The sequence below is a fragment of the Corapipo altera genome, unplaced genomic scaffold, assembly GCF_003945725.1.
Source record: "Corapipo altera isolate COAL_440 unplaced genomic scaffold, ASM394572v1 58, whole genome shotgun sequence".
NCBI lineage: Eukaryota > Metazoa > Chordata > Aves > Passeriformes > Pipridae > Corapipo > Corapipo altera.
Window position 1 is genome coordinate 3,399,109 of NW_020884898.1, and position 25,979 is coordinate 3,425,087.

The following is a 25,979-nucleotide window of genomic DNA, read 5'->3' on the forward strand; positions in this document are numbered from 1 at the left end:
TATCTGAAGAACCACCCAAAAGTCTGAAAATACCCTATGTACAGTGGAACCTTAAAGGTTTCTACCCAAACTCCACTGGTGCTAATGATATGGTTCTGTCACTGCTGGAGTACAGTGCTTGGTCCTTAGCAGTGTCAGAGGCTTGAAATTTGTTTATTCCCTGCTAGAGTGAAAGGAGAACTGTTTGAAATGTTCCTCTCTTTTTTACATATATATTTTTCCTGTTAACTCAGTTATGTTAATGTTTGCTTTTGGATGCTAATGGGATGTCTTAATTTGTGAACCTTTTTTTTCTGGTATCAGGCACTGACCTGACACAGGATCCCCCACTTTAAAGTTCTGCCCAACTTGGAGCAGAGGTTTTTACTCCACACCTGCTCAGATGAATACATCAGGAACTCGAATGTGGGTGTCTCATTGTCAAGAGCTTTCCAGAGTATGAAAGCAGCTTCTACTCATTGCCAAAAATGCCAGCTTTGACCAAAAGGTAAAAATGTCTTTATTCCCCAAGATACTCTGGCTACTCTGTCTTACCACATTAAGGCTAGCTGACAATATGGGTTAATTTTGAAATGTGTAGAGTTGTGTTTCAAAGGTATGGATCTATGGTTAAGGCAAAATCCAGATTTTTCAGCAAATAGAGCAGCCTGTTGGCATATTTAACTGGAAAATTGAATTTGTTGGGGAGATGAGGATGATTTAAAGAGCAGGAAGAAGAGTGGAACAGATTCTGCCTTTGTTAAGGAAAAGGGAGCTGCTGCATTTAAATACAGAGCTTCTCTACTGTAGGGATATAGAGGAAGGTGTTCTGCAGCTCTAGAAGTTTCATGGGAAGCGATCTGTGCGTCTGAGAAAACTTGCCATCAGTGGTTAGTGTCCTGTTGAGCAGTTCTGAGGCACACAAACACAATGGCTTGCCTGGGTACTAAAAATGCTCATCTTGTGATGCTGGCAGTTGCTGAAGGTAGTGGGTGTAACAACCACCTTTCATTTAAGTCAACTGCAAAGTGCAATTAGGCTTTAGGGAATAGATAGCTGAAACAATAGGAGCCACCACCCCGAAAACGAGGGTGCATACAAAGCTGTTTAAGAATGTGTTGCGTAGGTGGAGGGTTTGATAACAGGCAGAGTTAACATGCAGGTGGCTGAATATTGTTCATGTGTAAGAGAAACCAGAAAGACATCAGGGCAGCATGCAGAGAAGGCATCAAGAAAGTCACAGCCAAACAAATACTTTCTGCCTGACTGAATAGAAGCTGAGTTTCCAGAAGTCCAGCACCTGGAGTTCCAAGTAAGCAAGGTGTTATCTGCTCTGAATTGTCACTGATATGTGAGAACTTGTGTTTAAGGAGTTGCTCTGAAATCAGAAGGCTTTGTGTCAGAAAAATGCAGTACCAGTTTCCAATATCTGTCTGTCTGCAAGAGAGAAATGACACAAAAGTACTGACCAGGTAGAACATGGCAATGCTTTATGGATCTCCTCATTATTGCAGTGGCAAAGAAGCAGGTATCTCTGCTTCTAACTGCAGTTAAACAAGTTTATCTTTTATATGGAATGAAACTTCAGATTTCAGTGTGGAAAATATAAATGAACATCAACTAGAAGGGAAAGGTCAGATCAGAATAAAACTCAAACTAGGCCCACCTGGCTTAAGTCAATTCTACTGGAGCTTTCTATATAGGAATATTTTCTTGCTGCAGAGTTGAACTTGGCAAAGTGAGACTTACACTTGGCTTTGGAGGTTTCCTTTTTCTCCCTATTATACAGTCAATTTGCTCACAGTTCACCTTTATTTTTTGATTACTACAGTGTCCCACATGCTCTCTACACTGAAAGAGCTTTACTTGGTTATTCACCTATCTTATTGCTTAGAAGACACCAGTTTTTTTGCACAATGTTTGCTTTGCTGACTACATTTAGCATGTGAATAGGTTGTCTGGCTATGACAGAAAGGTTGTTCCTTATGTCTTTATTTATAAAAACCCCAAACTTTGGACAGTCTTTTTATAAGAGATTTCTGACCTTAAGAGATTTCTAACATTATGAGTTTGGGCTGCCAGCAACTGAGACAAAGTTCAAGACCATCCAAACTGTCCCTTCCACAGATATTTCCCCTGGTTTGAAAGTGTCTGCAGGCTCCACATAATTTCCCGTGCAACTGAGTCTGACTTTTATTAAAGCACTGTCTGCATCTGACTTTCATTAGTTCCATGAATGATCACTAAGTGTAGATTTAGATTCTTCTTATACTTTCATTGCAGAAAATGAAAAGCAAATGGGTTCAAGCTAAAAATGAAGCCAGGCTGCACGTAATCCTGCTGCATTCTTCTGAACCCCAGCTAGCTCTCTGGTGATGCACTGGCCAGACTACTGGCTTTTCTAAGCTTTCTAAAATGCATTACCTAGAGTTCAACCTCCAGACATTCTTTCATACGTATTAAAGAAGTTTTTCATCAACTTTCAAAGTGAGAACATAATCAGTATAAAATAGTGAGCAGTGTAAGATATCATGCACTGTACATGGAATAAGCCACCAGGGCCATCCAATCCAATGCCTCACAAGTGCAGAGGTAATAGTTGGTTAGACCCAAAAGGTCTACAAATCACCCATTCTGCATATACCACAAGCCACAAAACACTCCCCAATGCTCTATAACAGCTTTAAGAGGTACAGTACAACCCATTCAAAGCCACAGACCGTTGTTTGCCACAGTCAGGCTGTTGCAATCACGCCAACCTAGCATCTCTTATCACATTACCACAAGAGGATAGCAAAGAAATCTAAGGCATTTTCAACATCCTAAGCACCAAACACCCTGAAGGCCTCTAAACAAAAATGCACTAAGCAATGTGTCCTACCCCATTCTTTAGCCAGACTTCAGCACCCTGCTGGTGTTACATACACTCAGTACAGGATGCACACCTTGAGCTTGCACATGCATGCACACAAACACGATACCTGCTGAGCTTTCAAAAACTGCTCTTCTGTCTTCATGGCACATTTCTGTTGTCTTCTAGCCTCTCCAGAGCCAGAGCTTGTCCTCCCCAAGCACTTCCAAAACCTGTCAGCAAGGCAACTGAGGGTTCAGCAGCCTTGGTCATGACCCAGTCCAGAGGCTAAAGGTTTATTGGTCTCTTTGGTCACTGGAAAAAGACAAAAAACTCTACTCTGTGTTTGAGGTGGAGCAAGTTTTGGGTCCCAACCATCTGAGCAGAAACATATCCTGGGATTTTCACTGCTCAGATGCAGAGCTTTTTTTCCTCTCACATCCTGCTGCTGACTTTTATTTCCATGAATAATTAGGTGTGAATTGCCAGGGATATTTATCCTCTCATGCAAAACCACCTTCTGTAATTTCAGAAACAGCTGTGTGTGTTAAATATCACCATATCTGGATGTTTCTAGCAGAGTTGCTGTGCCCTGCTGTCTGTACAGACACTTTTCTTCCTCTCTCAGAGCACAACATCAGATATAGTACCCAAAAAGATATGTGCTATGCAGGACCCTATAGAAAGTATGTGTGCTTTCAAAAAGATGCTTGGTTTTAATTTTGAGATTTAGTGCAGTTTAGGTCTTCACTTACCCAAAACAGCTGCATCCATCTTAATCTAATAAATGGAAATAGCAGCTCTATTGGGGACCTAAAGCTAGTTCCAAATGAAATCTGAGAAAAAAAAAAAAAAGAAAAAAGAATAAAATCTAAGAGCAGTACTATTCTGATAGCAGGTAGATGAGAGCTTTGCTTCAGATGGAGGATAGGCTTGGACTATTGGCATCCAGGCAGAGCAGCAATGTGACATTTTTTTCTCACAGGAAAATCCTTTCCCTAGAGTAGAGACAGGAAATCCAAAATGAGAGGAGGTAAATACCAAAGGACCACTGAGGAAAGGGGAGGAGAAAGAGCAGAAAGCACGGTGTTCACTTGTGTCCACTAAGGAAAGGCTCAGGAAAGAAAACTGCGTGAGAAATAAGTGCTTATTTTGATATTATATGAAATGCTGTGACTGCAGGATGAACCACTTCCATGCTGCGAAGCTGTAGTGCAGATTGTTGTCCCACTCAGTGAAGTCCTTATTTACTGTGTTCTTTATTTCTTTAAATACCACTGAATTCCTTCGGGGAAAAAAAAAAATCAAAATTCACCTTATTCAACTAATGCATGAGACAGACGCTTGAGTTTGTTCACAGCAGTTGTTTTTCTGACTGCTGACCATTATAGTTTCTGTGAAATCCTTGACTGTTTTGTGTTAGAAATTTTGGTGCAAACCCAGTGAGGATTACAGCAGCACACGTACTTAACTTGGGGAGCTTTTGCTGGCAGTACCTCCTCTAGGATAACACAGACTTCTCAGGCTGCTTGCCTCTGAGTGCAGAATGCTACACTTCAGATGTAATGAGGGGTGGGAGGGACAGAGGCCAAACCACTGAGCCTTGCAATGGCTCCTTGAACCCACTGATGGCAGCTTCGTTTTGGACCGATGCTGTCACATCAGCCTCCCCCAGAGCTCAGTATACAAATGCTGGGCAGACATGGGTGGGTTACAAGAGCTAATTACTTAAGCATGAGGAACAGGGTAAGGATAATTCACCTTGTAAGGAAGGGCCAGGCAAGGCTCTGCTGTGTGGTACTATTGAGGTGTTCCGTGACAGGGAGACTGTGAAACAGGGACTCTGAAAAGGACATTCTTCACATTGGATTTGCTGACTTGAGGTTTTTGTCAGCTGGATCTCTGGGCTTCTTGCCAGCCCAGAAAAAGCCAACAAAGGCCATTTCTACTGTTGCACATGATCAGAGAAGAAGTAAAGGAGGAAGAAAAGAAATGAGGGACTGTAATACTTTTAAAAGAGAAACATTTTTTTCCAGAGAAGTAAAAATGTCTTCTTTATATAGATACGCAGCCTTTGGTTACTGTGAGCCCCAGCATAATTCTTAAATCTTTGCAAAGTGGCACAGACCACACTGCGTTAACATTCTTCGTGTGCCATTTGGTACTACATGGAAAGTTAGGACAGCCTGGAAACTGGAGCTACAATCTTACTGGGGTCGAAAATTAGAAAAGATACAACATTAAGACTCAGAGGGAATTGTTTGAACTGCATTTGTTAATCAAAGGCAAATTTATTTAAAGTGTTATTTTCACTTAACATTTTTTCACTCAGTTTCATATGTTCTTTGGAGTGTTTGTGCTGCCTTAAGACAATGTTTATCACAGTGGTGTGACTTCTGTGCTTTCCAATAAAAAAATAGATCGGATACTCATATATCCCTATTTTTCAAAGCTCCCATTTCAGTTTTTCAGCCATTTAAAAGCTGTCCAACTGAGCTCAGTGATTTCATGGTGCTCATAGCCCCTGGCAATGGCATATTTGATGAAAGTTGAGCTCTTAGATAGCATTTCCCAGACAAATTCCAGTACAGCTACATTTTGACATTCTCTTCCTGAGCTGCGACCAGATACAAGTGGCACCATTTCATTGCCATATTCTGTCCAACTGCTCGAAAAAAAAATCAAAAAAAAAAAGAAAGAAAAAAGAGAGGTGAAAAAAAAATTTTTAATAGTGAAGTATAACAAACTGTTGCTGTCCCTTCTCTGTATAAACTGTTATCAAGACTTTGAAGTTCTGCCAGCTTGTTTCCATTACAAGGAAAACCTGATACCAGCTGGAATTTTTGGAGTACAGAGGGTGCAATGGCAATGGTCCTGCTGACTTAAAAACTGTGCGTAGTGTCCTGAGGTTTAGGAACACAAAATAAAGAAACTGGAAACAATTTTCTTTTTAGAGGTCTTTGCTTTTTCAAGACCCCTAAGAAGCTTCATCTGTTAAAACTTCTTCCTAACGTGACATCCACAGGAACTTTTCTCATGCTCTCTCTTGTTTTCAAGGCTTTCATTTCTTGTCTCTCCTGCCCTTAAGTACTTCAGGCTATCAAATATTCCAGTCCTGTGCTTATCTGCCCCACGAGAAGCTTTCCAGCTCACATAGCGTAACTTCTGCTTCACGTTTTGGGTGTTAGCTTCTGGGATTTTTCAGACATCACTACCCCTGAGCGTCTTCCAGTTTGCTTAATGCAAGCCTGGGACCGATGAAAAGGGTGATTAACACTTTCAGTCTAACAGCTGGCTGCAGCTAGAGACATAAAAACCAGCTGCCATGTTCTGTTGATTGCACGCATCAGCGGGCAGGTAAAGCCTTATAATCAAGATAATCTGCAGTAAGGGTCCTTCCTTGGATACTCAGTATGCACAAACAAGCTACAGCCCTGCTTCATCTCCAAAACAGCCTTCAGTTTCAGCATGTGTACTGTATTAAGCTTTCTTTGCATCAATGTAAAAAAAATCTTCTGCAATATGTCAGGATTTGAGCCATATGGTGTGTGAGAAACAGGTGGAGCAAAGGCTGAGCAACAAGCACTGAAAGACAAAAACAACCACTATTTTACTAGTCAAGATAAAGGACTATATTTGTGGCCATCATCCTCCAAACAATTATTATCAGAATAAATAGACAAGGCCTTCCTAATAAAGAACTTATCTAGAGAATGGAGGCTGAATATAAGAAGTTATCCACTGGTGTGCTGCATGCCTGAGAGAGGTGCTGCTAACAGTTTTGTGGTGTATGTTGTCTATGGCCATAAACTGCTCAGGACTGCTGTCTCTGACTTATATTTTGAGTGTTCACAATCTGCTCCTTTTGTTATGATTTTTTTTTCACCTCCATCAAGGAGATTTATTTCAATGCCCCGATTGTGTGATTCTCAAACCCACTAATACTCTTTTCAAAGTGGTCACTGGACCACTTCCCAAGTAAATATTTGTTGAACTGCTTATTAGCAAGACGATTTCCTTGGATATTTTCTGTTTCCATAAACATTCTTATTAGAAATGTTAACAGAAATGAGAGGTAATTTGCAAAATTTGTTGATATTTCTAGCATAGTTGAATAGGATGGTTTAATCAGGGTATTTACAAATGCAAGCCTACTTATTATTTTGCCTTTTACTTGACATCTGTTTTCTTTTTGTAACAAAAAAATAGTATGCAGTTGTATGTTCCTATGGCGAGTAAAAGCCAAAGCAGCCATCCAGCTGTTAAAATTAGTGTTAAATCTGAATTTTCTATGGATTTCCCACTGCACGGCAGGAAATCAGCTTTCATTGCTGCTTCCCCCTCCTCCCCAACCAGCCTCCTATTAGATTAATACCAGAAGCATGAAGTAACGTTTAACAGAAAGTTGTTGCTTTTAGCTCTGGGAAAACTTGGCAGCCTCTCCAGAAATGAAGGGGGAGGGGGAACCTGAAACCTCCGTTAACTAAAGAGGAGATCGGAGGCAGAAAGAAGCATTTATCTCCCGTTAAAATTCTGAGGTTTAAGAAAACATGCTAATGACAAACTGTTCCTAAGTTTAATGAGGATCTGCTGTCAGCCCTTCTCTCTCTTTATGCACTAATCGCCTGGCTCCTATGGGCTAGTTTTGTGTCCTCATTTCATGTTGCTCAGTAATTTATGTCCTGTTAGCAAAGTGTATCACTGAGATAGTGCATTTCTCTTCTTGGTTAGAATGGGCTTCTAGTTCACAGGATGGTTTGGGAAGCCTGCAACCAAAATGAAGGTTGTTGCTCACCAGCACTGGGATGCCTCCCCCTGAGTGCTGTAAGGTTTCAGTAGTACAAAGAGAAAAGAAAAAAAAAGAAACGTGCAAACAAGGCATTATGAAAAAGAAGCCAGACTATTCCCAGCTTCCTACCTCAGATTTCACACTGGTCTTTAAACTACAGTACAAAATTATAATTTATTAAAACAATGTGTTAAATATTGTCATATGTTAATTTCCTGTGATACTGTGGGATCAGCAAGCATATTTTATTACTTCCTGTGGGCCTAATCCTACATCAGTCAGTGGAAATTTCATGGGAAGCATGTGGTGTCATGGCCACACCAGTGCAGGCCCAGAGTGAAGAGCACATACAGGGTTTTGTGGCAAACAGGCTACCCAGGCTGCCAGGAACAGCGCTGTGGGATGGGGACGGATGCTCTCCAGCGAGCAGTGTAGACAAGGATATGTGCGTAAGTCAGCAGACTTCTCATGGTCCAGCTCCTGTAAAATAGCATTTCCAAACTACTCGTATTCCCAACATCTCTGTGTTTATTTTCTTCTCAGTTTACTTTGTACTGTTAGCTGGGTGCTGCTCTGTAAATCTTTAGCTTCTGGTTAAAGTGCAGGGTTCCCAGCCGCTGCAGGCTGGGCAGGTGGAGAGGTGTGGAGCTTTGAATCTGAAGCACCCAAGTGCTTTTCTTCCTTTACACAAAGATCATGGTACCAAAAGCTCTTCCAGCAGTTTGCAGCCTGCACAGAGGCTGAGGTCATCTGGAGCCCTCCCAGTTTCATCCCCTGCCCTGCCTGCCAGAGCCCAATCCCATAACTAGCATGAGGACAGACTCTGTGAGGAAGGTGGCACACCCAAGAGCAGGCAGAGGGAAACAGTGTTACCAGTAGGATGGCTGGGCATGGTCCCCCATTATTCCCCAGGGTAACCCAAAATGGGGCTGACATAAGGAGGAAAGGGAAGGACAGGATACGGATTAATCTGGCACAGGGCGTATATGATGGGTATGTGCCACATCCTATCTCACAGTGCCTTGCACACCAACAAGCTCTCTGGTACAGAAGCTGTCCTGGCCTCAGGAGCCAGATTTCAACAGCACCCATCAGTTAAAAACCTGTTGGGAGATGCTGAACTACCTTCCCCCTTCCCCTGCATATTCTGATGGGAGACTTGCTCTTCTTTTGTGCTGACTGCCCAACCCAGTGTATGACTGTATTCCATTCTGTGACATTCTCTACTACCCTGTAATACTTTTAGGATTTTGTTGAAGAGGATGCAAGTGCAGTGGGGAAGCTAGATGGTCGGTTTTCACTTGATTTCTATTTTGGTTTAGGTTGATTTTGCCGTGGGTATTAATGCATCTTCAGGATGTTTATCATTAAGTTTAGTATATTTTGTCTAAGCATTTAAGGCAATTTTAAGTAGAGGCTTCGTAGGGAGAGAATGGTTATATTTTGCATTTTGCAGTTGCTTATAATCCTTTCTCTGTTAGGAGGAAAAAGAAACAGAAATCTGAGGCTAAAATATATCTCTGCATCTTACTCTGCCCCTACTAGTGTGAGAAAGTAGTAGCGATACTGTGTCATCCTTTGTGCTGTTAATGGGACATAATTCCACATTTGGGGGCCATCTGCTGAGAAGAAAATCTCTACAACCCTTCTCAATGCACATATAAAAACTTGCCAGCAAAGGCAGCTTCATGAATCAGTTGTGAGAATATATTTTATCTCAACTTTGTTAGGCAAAGCTTTTTACTTCACAAAAGACCAAATGACTCTTAACAGAATGAAGTAAGTTTTGTCAACCATCTTTCCTTTTGGTACAAATACACTGGTTTACCTCTTCTGACTGTACTAATTAATTTAATTCCACTTGAAGGGGAAGAACACTTTTTGCAGGAGGAAGAAACCAAGTGAGAATTTATTTCAGCACAGGGAGATCTATCTTTACAAAGATTAATTGTGAAATTAAAGTAGTAATATTGGTTCTTGTGTTCCACACTTTGCCCTCACTGAGATTTCTCGTGTAACCCTTGGCAAACAGCTTAAATTCTTTTAGATTTCTTCTCACTTCCTACTAAAGAAAGTACTATCTCACCGACATGACCCGCAATATTGCTATATACACATGCAGATTTGATAAATAGAGACCAAAGGAGAACAGAAAACTTCCTGGCTTGGCATCAGAAGCAAATCATAAGGCCCCAGACTAACATACATATAGGAACTTTTGTCCTGTGCAGGGTTAAGATTTGGACTCAATGACCCTTGTGGGTCTCTTCCAACTCGGGACATTCTGTAATTCTATGAGTAGCTTTACTGCTTGCTGGGAAAAACACAAGATTAGAAGGGCAACTGTAAAGTGAAGGTACCCATGTACAGTACCACTGAGTACAGAATGATTAGCTGCCCTAATCTATGACTATAATTGTAAGCCAGTGTAGCTACAGAATTCACACCATGTCTTCTGCCAACTGTTTTCCTACTGTTTTGGCATCTATGAGGAGCACTGACCAAGGTTTTGCCTGTAGACCTAATGCTTGCAGTTTTCAACATGTTTTCTCACAGATCATATGTCAAAAACATACTTGCGTACAGGAAAAAAACATTTTAGTACCACTGTAGAGAGCTTAGCTGCTGTAGCAGCTAATGAAGCCCTAAGCCACCCCCACTCACCAACACACCCTGATTGTAGGAAAGGGAAGCAATTAATCAGCAGTGAAGACAGAGAGCCATACACAAGCTAACAGGGGAATGCTCTTGTGAGTTGAAGCAATGTCTGTCCTGTGTTAGCAAAAATTCTTTTGATCGCTAAAATGCTCTATTTAAAGAAGAAACAGCATGATCTTTTATTGCATTAAATGGTCTAGTTGCTTAATAAAAATGGTTACCTCTCCAACAAATCTTGTCTTGTTTATATCTTTAGGCCATCATGGCTACAACACTGCTGCTACTTAAATGAGTCATTATGAGTTGTGCAATTATTGACAGAGAGATTTTTTAAGGTAACTACTTATTATTAACAGAAAATTAACTGCCTAAATTAGTCTCGCTTTAATGGTAGTTCTGCAACACAGTCATACTCTGGGCTAGGCAGTCAGCACAAAGGAAGAGCAAATCTCACAACTGCACTGCAACTCCAGGCAAAGCCCCACAGAACTGCAACAAAACCCACCTACCAGACCTGTCCCTTCAGCTCTGAATTCAGCTGTGAAAGCAGCCAGTGCCCAATGATTCAGAGGAATGCAAGACCTAACTGCTTTCTTGCCTTGCAATTACAACCTAGTTAATTGTGTACAACTGTGCAAAGGAAGAGAGTGAGGAAATTCCTTTCTTGACCCTTCCAGCAATTGACTTGCGCCCTGGAGCATGAGATTTGATTACTCATGTAACTTATTTTCCCCGGGCAGTTTCTTCTTGATAGCTCTTGTGTGACGACTTAGGTTTCAGGCCGAGTCATAAGAACACTCCACTGGTTGAACACCAATTTACATTATTATATTATTGTTTGATATGCATCCCCTACTGTGTGCTGCATTTACAGATTTTTAGATTTTTAACTAGGATGACCACTGTAACTATTGGATGTGATTTTTTTTTTCCACTGGAATGGTACTGATGAATGCAGTACCATTCATGTTGCCTTTAGATTTTGCAGAGATTCCCAACAAGCCATAAAAATCAAGTTTCTTTCAGTACCTAGCATCCAGTCTTCTACACTGCCTCAAAATGTCTTTGAGGAAGTTACAGCGGAAGAATCACTGCTTGCTTTGAAGTTTCACCAGAAGTTCTGATTGTGATGGTTGTTATTATTTTCAAGCTATAAACAATTGTAAAATTTTATTCTTCAATGGCAAACAACAGCTGGGTTTTTTCACAGTGGTTCAAAATGCTCTGGTGAAATGATGGAAAGCACTGAACCTTATGATTTCATTTGTTGTGACATGTTTGTTCAAAGAGGGTGCAATTTAATAATCCATTAGTGTGTTGGTGATGCCAGTTCAAGAAACAGAGGTTTGGTCTCAAGCACAGTGGCTCAGATCTATTTGTTTCTCTTCTCATCAATCACCCTAATGCAAGTACTGTTTGGAAATTTGTTGGAAGGGGTAAAGGTGCAGGGAAGGAAGAGGTTTCACCTGGATTATTTTCTTGGTCTGGTTTTCACAAATAACTGCATCAACCCTCCAAAGAAGGTCACAAACCATAAATCAGGAACCCAAATTAATAGTTAAAGCAGGAAAGGGAAGAAACCAGACCAGTTTTGCCACCAAAGAAAAGACTGGGTGTAACAGCACCCAGTCATCAATGGGTAGCTTTATCTCAACCGATTTTGTCAGGCTCTCCTCCTGCAGGTGACATAAAGCCTGAACCAACTCCCAGCTGTGGGCTCTGGCTCATTTGACAGAAATGCAGTCATGTCCACACCTGATGTGGATAAAATCTGTAAAGGTAAGGGACCAGGCTGTGATTGTGGGTGCCTGCTCAGAGGTTCTAAAGCAGCTGATCTCTCCTTCCCTCTTACAGGAACATGACATTGAAATATGGCAATAAAATGATATTTTATTACCATTTGCAATGCTCCTGATTAAAGCATGATTTTTGCAAACATTCCAACATTTGATTTCTACTTATATGAATTACCATGGAAACAAAACTTTTATTGGGCATGCTTGCATGCTGAGGGGTGGAGAATTTTAAAAGCTCTGTAATATGCAGTACAGTTGTGGTAGCTGAGCAATTGCCATGAAAAAGTTTATACTAGCTAGGTGGATTGTTGAACCCATCTATGGCTTGTAGCTCTTGTGCCAGTTTCCATACACTTTTTCCTGACTTTCTTTAATAGTAGCATTGTTGCTTTTATTTCAGCAAGAGTTTTCAGCTCTTTAGGTTTTGGAGTTTCACTTGTTTGCTAATTTTTAAGTGTTTCCCACTCATAAAAATTCCAAGACAGGGGGATTTTTTGTTGTTGTTTTAAATTGCCAGAGTCTTACCTGTTAGACATTACAACCCACCAAGTTATTTTAGGGCCTCAGCTATGGCTGGTTTTAAGTACCTCTTATTATTTAGAGATAAGTCCTATTCCTTATTTTTATTTCCTTTGCTGCCAAGAAACAGATGACACTTATTCAGATAGAGTTGTCCAATCATACAGGTATCAGGGGAAGCACATGGTCTGCCTTATCCAGGTGTGCTGCCACCTCTTGTGTTGTGTAGGAATTAACTGAAGGTGTGTTTCAGCTGGCATATCGAAAGTCCTTCAGAGTAACAGCTTAACCACAAGAGCAAAGTTACAGCTTTCCGTACTATTAGGCTTCGTTTTCTCTAGGGAGCTTTTTGCAGACTGTTATCTAGAGTTTTCCCACTTAAAAAGAAAAAGAAGATCGTGTTAGATGAAGGGAAGGCTGGCTGCTTTCAGTTCTGGCTGTGGCAGGGTTAAGAGTCATTCTCACCTCTACCAGCTGTGAGCATGTCCTTAACTCTGTATTAATTAGGTGCATCTACTTTTATTTTTTTACCTGTGTGTACTCCTTCTTTCTTGTTCAATGAACAAAACAGAAAAGCCAGATTCAATGCTAGTGATAACTGAAGCATTGGGATCTTTGTAGAGGCATCACAGAAGAGCTCATCTAAGTTCTGGACTATTAGTGTAAGTAGTCTCAAAGATGTCTTTTTGTATGTAAACTACAGTAGACACAGGACAGCCAGGGGTGTTGGTTGTTTTTTTTTTTTTTGGTTGGTTGGTTTGGGTTTTTTTAAATATTCTCTGGTATTTTGGGTGTTACTAGACAGATTCCAGATATTAATGAATTATTACAACGTTTACATTGTGGTAAAGTAACTGTTCTAGCCAAGTAAAATATCCTCTGGAATATGCCAGGTAGGAACCGGATCACCAGGGCCCCCATTTCCTCGTGGCACACTGGAACAGTCAGCAATCGTGGTAATGGGTTACCTGGCCAAGGGCTGTGTGAGCTTTGACTCATCCCACAGGACCCTCGAACAGCAGGTATGTGCTGCGATGCCTGAATTTCCTCTTTGAGAAACAAACGGGAAAAGGTAGAGTGACGAGGCCACACAGCACGAAACAAGATCGCTATGCAGGATACTCTGGCTCACTGCCCTGAGCACAGCCCTCCAGGCTGGCTCGCATCTCTCATCGCCGGGCTTTGCCTTACCAAGCTGACACTACACGAGCACTTGGAAAGCAAAGGTTGCTTATATGCCCTGGGCTCCCAGCCCCCAGTGATCCCAGGGATGGCATGACACCTCCCTGGAGGCTTTGTCCTCTTTTCCCTGTAACAGCTGCAACCCAGTGGTCAGCCTCGCTGCCTCTGTCAATGAGCAGCCTTCAGAGCCAGGAACCCTGAAGGGTCCAGACTGGCATCCCCAGGCACTTGCCAAACGCGGGAAGGGTGAGATGCGCTGATCTGGCAAACATGCTTTGCCAAGCCAGTGCTGGTTCGTAGGCTTGCTTTGGTGTGAAAACCCCTCCAGCAAGGGCTGGACGGGCTCACCGGCCCACTGCCCACTTTGGGACAGCGAAATGCTGGTGCTGGCAGCTGCCACCTGCATGCATCCTTCGCTGATGCATGGGGCCTGGATGGGGGTCTTTTGGGACCCCTGTGTGTGTGTGCACACACGTGTGTCTGTGCACACACACACACGTTCAGAGGCGTACTTTCCTCAGGTAAGACTGACTCGCGGGACGCCTCTGGCAGGTGGCAGCAGGGTGTGACCCCGGGCTGGGTGAGCGGCAGGGACACCCCAACCAAGGCGCAGAGGCAACCCGGCTCCGCTCCGGAGTCAGGAGGTCAGAGGGCAGCCCCCTCTGCAACACGACTTCACCGGAGATGATGAAGAGAGGAAGATGAGGTGGAGGGCGAGCGAAGGTAAAGGCAGCCCCGGGCACGGAAAACCGGGCCCGCGCCCTGCCAGCGCCGCCCTATTTGCTCAGCTAATCTCGCGGGCAGGAAATTGCCTGGCGACTCATATTTATGGATCGCGAATAGCCCGCGGTAGCCCCTCCGGGGGCATCCCCGTGCCCGTTTGCCCCTTTTCGCCCGCCCCCGGCACACCCCCATCCCGGCTGCCCTTCGGCCGCCCCGCTCCCGCGACCCCGGCCTGAGGGGAGCGAACCATTCCGCCCGCGGGGGTGTCCCGGCCGCGCCGGGGGGCGGGCGCTGCGGCGGGGGGCGGCTCCCGGGGGCGGTGGCGGCGCTCCCAGAGCCGGGCGGGCAGCGGGGACCGGGATGCGCGGGGAGCGGCGGCGGCCGGAGCCGGCGGTGAGTGCGGGGGAAGCGCCGTCCCGCGGGGCGGGTGAAGCCCACCCGGGCAGCGGCGGCCCCGCTCCCGGCGGCGGAGCCCCGCGGGCGTGGGGAGAGGGTCCCTCCCGCGCGCGCAGAGCCCGGGCTGACGCCGGCTCAGCCACTCGCAGTCGTGCCCTGGTTTTGGCTACTTTTAGGGGAGTTTGTGCCACCCCCTCGCCTCCGACCCCCTCGCACGTCTGACGGGTGTGGGCGGCGGGGTCCCCCACTTGCCGCCCGTCTCGGCAGGGACCCCGCAGCTGAAAGAGACGGGGCTCCCCCCGTTGTCCCTTTCGTCACCGGACGCTTCTCCCTCCCTCTTCGTCCGGGTGTTCTCCCCGGTTCTGCCGCGTCCCCGCCGATGAACAAAGCCTCTGACCCGGGCGGCGGCGGGGGCATCCGTCCCCGCGCGTCCGTCGTCCGGGGAGGCAAGGGAGGAACGGCAGGGCTTGGCTTGGCTTGGCTTGGCTTGGTTTTCCATCGTCAGTAGTCTACCTGATGGAAGGGAAGACGTGGGACAGGGCTCTTTGTCCGCGCTCCTTTGTTCGGCTAGTGGCTTTTAAAGGCTCCTGCGGCTGTGCGAGGGCTGCCGTGCCCGGCGGGGATGGGTTCCCGGGGCTGAGCCGGTGATGGATGCCGTCTCGGCATCACTGGAGTTTAGCAACAGGAACCCGGCGTTACGGCTGATCGGTTTGCGGACGGAAATCGAGGGGTTTGGGCTCTGTCTCCCCTGACAGATTTAGACCTCGTAAGTCCTCCCTCGTGTAGCCCTGTCAGCAGCCGGGGTGGGATTCGGTGGCGCTGGGAGCCGCGCGCTCGGCGGTGAATTCAGCTTGGAAATCAGAGCTTTCTCGGCAAGATACCTGCTGCCCACCAGCAAAAAGAGGAACGGGATGAAAACTGCAGCCCCCACTCCTTCTCCTCCTGCTCCAAAGCTGCCCGAGGAATTTCCCCCTGTGCAGAAGTGTAAATAGACTGAGTGTGCTTGCACAGAGTCTCAAGAGATGGGCTTTCTGCTCCTGCCACAGTGCTTGCGTGATCTCGAACACATGGCTTTTGTCACCAGTTCCTTTCCCCCAAATGCTCTTGACAACCTGTCATCTTGTCTCTGAGCCTTGACTCTGCACGTGCCCAAATTCTCTGTGTCTGCATCTCCAGGGCATCTGTGTGGACATGATGCCAGTCAGAACATTTCATCTTTGTGCCACACGTTCCCTCTCTTTTGGGGGAAGAGGGACACAGGAGCAGCCCGTTTTGCAAGTTTTTGTGTTGATGAACTTCTCAGTTTTTCCTTTCACTATAGTCTCATGGATAATGTCACCAAAGATAAGGTATTAACATGGGAGAAGATAAAGCATGATAGTACCAAATGGAATTTCAAAGGATGAGATTGCTTTCCCACAGCAGAAGGAAGTAATGTAGGAAAGAAAGAAGATGAAGTAATCAGAAGATGGGAGAGCGCCTACATTTGCTGTCATGGGGAGGGGTAGTCTGAACCAAGAGGATAACAGAGAGAGAGATTATTTTCGGGCTGTCAAATAGTAATACTGTCATTTCTAGATAGTTCATTTTACACACTTCCTTTTCCACACCAGCAATTTATTTCCCTTCCATTTTGACAAATGCTAAATGGACTCACTTGTGTGTCAATATTTTTACTGAGGGAATGGAAATATTTGCCAGCAAGCAGGAGGGGAAGAGTAGTAATTTTTTCCATATCAGTTACTGTCTGCGCTTATCAGATGCAGTTATCAACCAGCTCCTTGAAAGCAGGCAAAGGCACCAGTTGACCATTGTTGGGAAGGAACAAAGACCATCGTGAAAAATTTGAAGTATTTTGGTTGTAGATAGGAAGCTGAGAATGGGTGAGGTAAAGATTGCAGATCTGTCTTGAGGCTGGAGTTGGATCAGAAGGACTAAAAGGGTTTGGATAGGAAGATTTTTTTTGTCTTTTTCACTTGAAGATCCAGAGAAAAGCTGAAATAAGCAAAGTGGATGGGGGGGAGTGCTGGTGATTGTTAATGCTGTGTTCACTGCACATGGAGTGTATTCTTTCCATTTTAATTTGTTAAAACAGTTGGTTCTGATGCGTAGTAGCTGTCAGTGTAGGAAGCAGTGTTTCCCATTGAATTAAATGACTACCTATAAGATGATGCCCTGCTCTGGGGTGTTCAGAGCAGGTGCTGTTCATTTAGGTTTTGTTTTAGACCAGTGGAACACACCCAAGATGTCACAGAAATTGAAGGGGAGTTTTCCCCTGTAGAAAGGAGGTCTTCCAGACACGGTTATGTAGAGTGAGCTCCATAAATGTGACCAAACTTGGTTTTTTCCTTACTTAGATCTCATGCAGGGATCAGTTTTTAAGTGAACCATTTTGTTTAAGTTCATTAATTATAGTAAATGGTGTAACTGCAGGTATAGTACCCGTATTCCTTGCTTAAGGAACACAGCCCTGGGACTTGCTGATAAATGCTATCCTGTGTTTGTGCAAGAAGACCCATGGCTTGGTAGCACAGCAGCCACAGCAGATGCCACTTGAGCTATCACTGTCATGATGGGGTTTGCCAAGCAAGTGTGATGAGAAGTATTTAGTCTGGGGGCATGCTTGCTGCCCTGAGAGTGCTAGAAAATGAAGAAGCGTTAAAGAGCTAGAGGGGACGTTTGGAAATATGGGGCAAGCATTTCAGAAAGGAGACAAGTTGAGGAGAAATGGAAGAACAAAATGAGAGACAGAAACTGTCAGAATAAGTGGGCACTGGAGAGAACTGATTAACAAAAGGAAGTGACAGGCACAAAGTGGCAGTGAAAGAAATCAGCACAGAGGAAAGCAGATAGTGGGAAAAATTTGTCTGAGTGGGAAAATGCAATAGATGGGGGAAAGTGGTAAGGACATACAAGAAAGAAAGAAAGAAAAAAGAGTAGATGATCTTTGAAGCTGTTCTGATTAGTTTTTCTATCTGCTTAGATTTTCTAGGCCTTACTTACCTGCTTACCTTACTTACCTGTAGCAAGCTCTCATTGAATTTGTTAGGGGTGTCCCAGAGGCAAGTTGATCATGTCAAGTAGGATGGGAAAAAGGAGAAACTTTTCTTTAAGGCCTTTGTGCTCTTGTACAGTGACAACTGCTGCTCTTTTATGGTATGAATTTGGATACCTAACTGTTTTGTGCTCCATCCCCTTCCCGAAATTTCAGATGAAGAAAGTCTGTATATCTTGGGCTTCAGGAGTGAAAATTATATTAATCTAGATACTACTACAGCAGCTATATTGTTTGGTTTGTTAGTGGTTGTTTTGTTTGTTAGTCTGCACAATGAGATGTAAGCAGTCACAGCCCACCAGCCACCAGCAGAGCTTTCTATTTGCCACTCTGTGTGAAATTTTAAAGTCTCAATTTGCAAATCTTTTGGGCTTACTCACAATTTCAATAGGAAAGGAGTTAATGAAATAGCGTCAGAACAATACCAGGGAGCTTGTCATTACTGTCATGAGATGAATCAGTCATTGGTCAGACTCTTTAGCTTAACTACCAGAAAGGTTCCAAGATGGAGAAGAGGCATATGACTGGTATTAGGGTTGTCCAACCTGTTTTTCTGTGTGAAGAAAGGAGTTAAGTGTTTTAACAGAGATCTCTTCTAGTATGTTTTTACCCTCAGTGGCTTTTATTTGGGCAGAAAAGAATTAACTCTCCTTCTTCCTTTAACTTCTCTTGGTGAACTAGTCCAGATGAAACAGTGGTTTGTGTGACTGTAAGATAAGGAGGAGACAGTGATGTCCACTAAAATAATGTGGTATGACTAGGTGGTCTACTCTCTTGTCCTGCCAAATGCATAGGAATGAGGTTAAATTCATTGAAATGTGTACAATTTCAATTTCAGGTAAGAGTATCTATTATGGCACAAAAGTTATAACGCTTCAACTTTTCCCCAGTCATCACTCAGCAGTTGGTATCTCTTATATCAGTGGCTTAAATCTCAATTTGTAGTCACCAAACCATAGTATTTAGATGGTAATGAATGTTTTCATTTTTGATGTGCATTTAAAATTGTCAGCTGTCGTGACCTGATTAAAATGATTACATCTGTCTACTTGAAAGAGCAATTGATGTGACAATGCCTACAACATCAATACTTATCAAATAAGAGAGAATCATGTTTTAACAGTAAGAGACAATGGTTAAATTATCGTATTTAGGTTTTGGAGTAGCTGGGGTGGTTATTACAGGAAAATAGATGTGGTTTATGAGGGGAGTAAAGTTATTTAGGGTGTTTTCTGCTGTATTGTTTTATTTCTGTTGCTTCTTCAATATCCAACACGCTAATTTCTCAGAGGAAGAGGTAAGCCATAAGAGCAACTTCCTGTGCCACTCCCTTTTCCACATCGGAAACGTGCAGGATTGCAAGAGAGTGACTTAGTCAAATCTGATTCACAGATATTTGATTTTTAACTTATTTAGTGTTGCTGAAGGTGCCAAACTGTGAGTTTTAGCAACTAAAACACCCTGTGCCTGTAACCAGACTTGGTGCTCACTTGCATGCAGGAACCTATGTGTCGCAGGACTTATTTTGTGAAAAGTCAGGGACTGAGCAGATTTCAGGGCTGTGCTGGGAGGAAATTAGCTGTAACTTTTGGGATCTAATGTACTGTGTTGTGGGGGAGGTGGAAATGAAGAAGGATGTTTAGGATGATCTTTAGATAATGGCTTTGCTGAGTTGTCCAGTTTTTGGCAGAGATGGCTTTGCTGTCTCTTAAGGATGTGTCCATTCAATAGTTCATGGGTACAGAATCTCCACCAAATTATGCAGGTGCCTTTCTGTGCATATATTGTTTTAGTTTGACAGTGGGCTTCAAGGGGTTGAGGAAAGATGGATTTACACATAAGTGTTTTGGAGGTAAACAGTAGATCCCAGTGAGTTTTACCATCAGATTGAGCCTATCAAGACTTTTGTTTGTAAATAAGCGAAGTAAATCGGGGGAGGGAGGGAACAGGCTTAATTTAATCAGGAGCAAGTACATTGTCCTCAAATTATGCAGGAAAAAGGTAAATCAATTTGGTAATGGAACAGTCTGTTTATGCACACAGGTGTGCTATACTGTGGAAAAACAAAATCCCTGGATACTGAAGCTATCAGCACTCATTCACCAAATTTTGTTCAAGGTGTGAAAATTCAGGAGCCTTTCTTATTTCCAAAACAGTGTGTGTTTTATTGGAATAATTGGAACAGACTCTAATAATTTGAAAATCTTGTTGCAGAACAAATGAAACTAATGATGAGAAGATGGTGCCAGTGATGGGCTTTTGTCCTCACTCTCCACTTCTTGGAGTTTAGTCTGTTTCCAAGAGTGGCAATACTCTGCCATAGGAGTTTCTGAGGAGAAGTGTCAGAGATAGTTAGAGGTAACAGGAGCTGCAGGGAGCTACAGGTAATGTTTTGAGAGAAACTGAAAATGAAAAAACAATGAAGAACAAAAAAACCTTAAAAGAGAGATGGTCAAGTTTGAGAGCTTTGTTTAAAACTGACTATTTTCAGTCAGAGGAGCGCTTTAGCGATGCTTGAGGCACTGCAATCCATTCCCTTGGTAAAGTAAGAACCAAGTGGGTGCTATAGCAGTCTCTGCTAAAGGGAGGTGGGAATCAGTCCAGGCAGAAGTAAAGGAAGAGGTGAGACACTTATACACTGAGAAACATCACCCTAAATCTATGGACTAACTGCTGTGTACAGCTGTTCCTGTAGCTTAGTTGAGCTGCAGCTTTAGGCTCTTAAGCCAAAGTGTCCTGATTTTGGCTGGTATTTCTTCCTAGTAGCTGTTACAGCATTGTGTTTTGGATTTAGAATGAGAATAATGTTGATAACACACCAGTGTTTTTAGTTTTTGCTAAGTAGTGTTTCTTTTAAGTCAAGGACTTTTCAACTTCTTATGCCACGCCAGGGGGGCACAAGAAGTTTGGAGGGGATGCAACTGTGACAGGCTTACCCAGGGGATATCCCACATCATATGGCATCATGCTCAGCATATAAAGCTGGGGAAAGGTGGTGCAACATTCAGAGTGTGTTTTTTGTCTTCCCAAGTCACTCTTACGTGTGATGGAACCCTACTTTCCTGAGGATTTAATTCCTTGTTTTGCTTTGCCTTGTGCGTCACTTTTGTTTTACCCATTAAACTGTCTTTAACTCAATCCACTAATTTTCCCTCTATTACTCTTCTGATTCTCTCCCCCATCCTGGGGGGGAAGAAAGTGAGCCCCTGGTGGGGCTGAGTTGCCAGCTGGTGTTAAACCACTGCACAAGGGAAAGGAGTTTTTACTGTAGAGCCACCTGGTGTTATAATGTCTTAAAATTGGAATCCTTTGTTAGACTTGCTGCCTGTTTGAGTCGTGAATCACTGTTTCTTCTGGTCGTTAGTGGAACAAAACTTAATTTGGCCTGGGCTCCGTAGAGATGAAACATGATTGGTAGTGCTGTATACATTCACTTCAGATGACTTTATAAATCCCAGATGAAATAATTTTGCTTTGTTCCAGACAAGGCAGAGTGCGGCATGTGCTCTGTAACGAGAGTCAGCCTTGCTGGAGGCCTAGTTGGAGGCTCTGTATAACCTCATCTGAAAGCATATGATTTCATGAGAGCAGATATACTGTGGATTTTGAGCTGTTTGTTATCTTAGCTCATTAATTCATTAATTGTTTCTTTTTTTTTTTGCTCACAGTGGAGAGTTTTTAGAAAGTTCTCCCCCCCCAAATCCAATTATTACGAGGTGATGACTTCTCTGATCTCTCATCCTCTAAGAAAAGAGATGTGTAATGAGTTCTCAAACTCGAACTGAAACCATATAAATATTTAACCTTAAAAAAGACATTTTTCCTTTTAGTTATTAGCAAACCCAGGTGTTCACCAAACTGAATTGAAGATTGAATTTTCAATTGCGTAGAAACCCTTCCCTTCTAGCCGTGCTCTCCTTAATGTTTGTCACATTGATTAAGTGGTAGTCGTCATCTCACGAGATAAAAAGAATGGGGTTTTTTTGGTGATCTTAACCGTAAAGCAGCAGTGTTAGAGACACAGGAAGTGCAATTATATCTTCCTTTCTTTTAAACTGACCCTTTTTTCTGTCTTTTAATTCCAAGTTGCCCGTATTTTGTTTTTTCCTGTTCAGTGATACAGTGACACTTTTTTTGCAGAGCAGTGTGAAATGTTGAGAGTCACTAGTTTTCTGTGTCAGCTTGAACACATTCTCAAAAAGTTGAAGTTTTGGTTGTTTTCTGGTGAGCTCTGGGCTTGACGTGCAGTACTTTTAATAGAGATTACACAAGCAATATGCCAAGATGGCAATGTATTGGCAGTATTAACTGGATTTGTGTCCTAGTGCTTTAGGTTTGGAAGGCAGACGAAATGCAGAGACAAGTGGACACTGTTACCTATTGCTGGGCTCAGCTGCCTGTTGCCACAGCCCTGCTAGGGGTCTGTGGGCAGTCCCACAGACCTGCTCCAGCAAAGTTAGGCTCCTGAGATGCTAGGCAGGTTTTGAGTTTGGAGGAGCTGAGGCAAACTTGGAGGAATTAGGGAGGGAGTCTGTCTGTGGGGTGGAAGACCCAGTGAGGTAAAAAGGACGGTAAATGTTTCATATCAATAAAACAATCTGTTGAGCACAAAACTTGGGTGGAAAAGCTCTCTGCTGTCCAGATTCTTTCCCCCCATCTGCTTTGGAGAATTTCAGTCCTGTGATGCTGGAGAGGGTGGACATGGTGGGTGAGTCCCCTCATGAAGTGTGGTGCTCCAGGGATCTCCCTCCTCATCCTGGCTCCTTGAAAAGCAGTGCTGTTTTTGGGGAACGGTCTTGCGTGATCTTGGAGGAAGGCCACTTCTCACTGTGAGGGGGACGGGGTGCCTGGTAGGGTGGAAACTCCCCTTAGGACTAAGAAGTGACCTCTGCAGAGAAAGAAAAAGCACTACAAAGTGAGACCAGCACAGAGGGATTCCTGGGGGAACAGAGCAAAAGGACAGGGATTGGCTTCCCCTTGGGAGAGCAGCTTGTGAGGAGCAGATGAGGTAAAAGCCAGAGATCACAATAAAGGAGCCTCCCTCTGCAAGGATCAGCAGTCAGCTCCCTTCTCCCAGGGCTGTCCTCCCAGGAGACTAATATGAAAAAGCATGGCACAGAAAGTCTGTGCACCAGAAACCTGGAACCTCGGGGCTGTGATGACTGTGGTTAATTAAATAGGTGGCTTGTCTCTAGACAACCCCAGACATCTGTCTCCATTCTTCACTTGTTTTACTGATGCGTTTCTATTTGCTTGTCCAGAGTTAAAGCCCAGAGGACCTACAGATGGTCGCCATTAAGTTTGTCACTTGATGCAATTTAAATTTTTTTTTTTTGCCAACCATTTAAAAACAGATGTGTGTGTAAAAAAAATAAATCTTGTAATAGATCAACTCACTGGGGATCTTCTGTTTGGATTTAGATTTAATTTTAGTCTTTAGTGGCTGGAATTTAATTTTGGCATTTCTTTTAAGCTAAGTCTCTCTTGTAGCCATATCAATTTTTTTGTGGTGTGTTTTTTTTTTTTAACAAACTTTAAAGAATCTCTTTGCATTCCTAGTCTAGCTTCTTTGGAAACTCAGAAATCATTGCATGCCAAAACGTTTTCTATGTTTTGGATCACACACCTGGTTTTGCATAGGTTTGCTCGTGATTGCAGGATGCTGGTGTTGCATGGGCTGAAACTGTGCTGTGGGCTTTCAAAAATAAAGTCTTCAGAATCAAAGTCCAACCATGTTAATGATTTCTTAAGGAGGCAACAGGATCACAGACAAAACTCAGGACCTGTGACTAGTAACTGCCTGTAGAGAGTGAGGATCATAGATAATAGCTGATTATCAAATCAAATTATATGTACTTTGCAGATAGGTGTTTGTTTTGGTTTTTTTTCCACAGTCTCCACATTAAGCACAGTGTCCCTTCCAAATATCCTTTTAACTCTTTTTTTTTTTTTTTTTTTGCGGTGTCTTGGGAAATTTCCCTTTAAGAAAAGCCAGTTGTTGTCTATAATATATACTTCAAAAATGTTCTCAGAATGCACTTCTTAACACAATGTTTATTTGTTTGTTTTCTTTTGTTATTTATTTGCAGGTCAAAATTTATCTGGTTCACTCTAATTAGCGTTGTTTTAACCATCCTGTAGAAGACAAATATGATGCCGAACAGAAGTAACCTCTCCTCCTTTCAGAATGTTGGATCAGGTAATCAATTAAAATGAAATTTGTTTGTAAATGTACTGAGATCTTTCAGCATTTCTGATTGATTTTGGTCCTTTAATTCTCCTGACACATGGATAAGATCAGTGCTCTGTTCTTATTCCATGCCTAACTCCATTTACCAGGCAGAACAAGGCCACAGCTGGATACGCTGCAGACAGCCAACCCTCCCCCATCAGTTTAATGCCTGGCTGGAGTATATATCAGTGACCCCCAGCTAAACAGCTCGGGAGAGGAAGAAAAGGAATGAGGGGGGGGGAAAAAGAGAATATAAAAACCTGGAAGAATTTCCTTCTGTAGCTCCAGGCAGCAAATACTTTGCTAAACAGAGGACCCTTGTGCTGTGTGTAAAGGTTGGGGCTGACCTGGATGCAGGATGGGTTCAGGGCATGTCATGTCCCAATGCTCCTGGCCTCAGTCTCTATAGCTGCATGTGAAGACAGCATCAGCCAGGATGTGTAACGCATCCTGGCATATTCATGAAGTCTCTACCCAAACATTGTCCTAAAAATAAACAAAACAAACAAGATCTGGTTTGCGGGAAGCAGCTACTTTTCATCTAAACATGTGCTGTCATCCGGTTGAGATTTAACCACTGTGGTGCTGGAACCAAAAATGCAGAGGAACTGGTGTAAGGTATAGTAGAGAAAAGCTGAAATTGAGTGGCTACATGAAGGTATCGTCACCTTTTCTTACTGTACTTGTTTGGATTTCAAGTACAATGAACCCTTCTCTGCTGTGGTGAACAGGCATGCAAGTTTCCGTGAACTAACTTGTTTTTTGGCAAAAGCATCCAGTCTTTGTAGGATTAAATGTGCCCTACTGGTTTAGCAAGAGAGTAATGAACAATTTTTAATGTCCTATTAATGTGTCTGCTAAGCTATTTATATATAAGCCAGTGGAATTTATGCAAAAATAGTTGAACTTCAGCTGTGTTCAAGTCAAGTTTTGGACAGTAAAATTTTGATATGAGATTAGGTTTCAAATTTAAGAGAGATTTGGAAGAGAGAAGGAGAAAGAATGAAGATGGAACTTAGATTGGGTTCCACAATGGAAGGCTAAGTATAGAAGGCAGTCCTTTGTATCTGTGCTCTTAAATAACTTCTACATTGTGTTGTTCTTCCTTAAAACACCATTAATATGATGAATGCTTGATTTTCCAGGTGATGTTGTCTTGTCCTGACAAGAGTTCTTTTGAATGTGGGTCATGTTCCTCCTTTTGTTCATTTGAACTTACTTATTGCTGTTATCAAAATTTATGAAAGTAGCTAAAACATGTCAAGTAAAATGTCTTAATATAAGAAACTGCAGTTTCACTGCTCAAAGTGTAAGGAGGACTCTGTGAACTCACTGGTTCAAAGGCAACTTAGGTAGCTGCATTATCATTACGAATGTGTTAAAATTATACATGTAGTATAAATCACATAATCACAGCCAGTATAAAAATATTAAATTCTGTGTAGTAGTAAACTTGAGGTTTAGGTTTGAAGGTGCAAGGTAGTGGTTTTGGCCACTATCAGAGCTTGTAATTAACAGCTGCTTAGCCAGGTCCACTATGGTCAAGAAGGTGTTTGATTTAATTTTGGGGTTTGTGTGTACATTCTCTAATGATGACTCCTTTTATCTTCTGCCTATTCAATTCTGTTCTTAGTGATGGTTACCTTTGTTCTTAAACTTATGGGGTTTTTTTCCATAAGAATTTAGGAGAATGTGTTGTCATGTATTTACTGTTGTCATGTACTTACTGTGTTTTGCACAGAGGAAGCCTGTACAACAGAGGTCTGTTGATGCCTTGGACAGCAATGAATTCCATAGGG

At 43.0% G+C, this 25,979-nt stretch overlaps 1 protein-coding gene across 8 annotated transcripts in view; it reads left to right on the forward strand.

The window, feature by feature from the left end:
* Positions 1-424: 424 nt before the first annotated feature.
* Positions 425-25,979, forward strand: part of PHLDB2 (pleckstrin homology like domain family B member 2) — an 81,340-nt gene continuing 55,785 nt past the window's right edge. For 7 of the 8 annotated variants that reach the window (XM_027648692.1, XM_027648698.1, XM_027648695.1 and 4 more), the window contains exons 1-2: positions 14,843-14,890; positions 24,038-24,147. In XM_027648692.1, the coding sequence (XP_027504493.1) occupies positions 24,099-24,147 (49 nt within the window). In that variant the 5' untranslated portion in view covers positions 14,843-14,890; positions 24,038-24,098. Of the gene's footprint in view, positions 488-14,842; positions 14,891-24,037; positions 24,148-25,979 lie in introns of those variants that run through there. The other variant, XM_027648693.1, reaches the window with a different exon arrangement.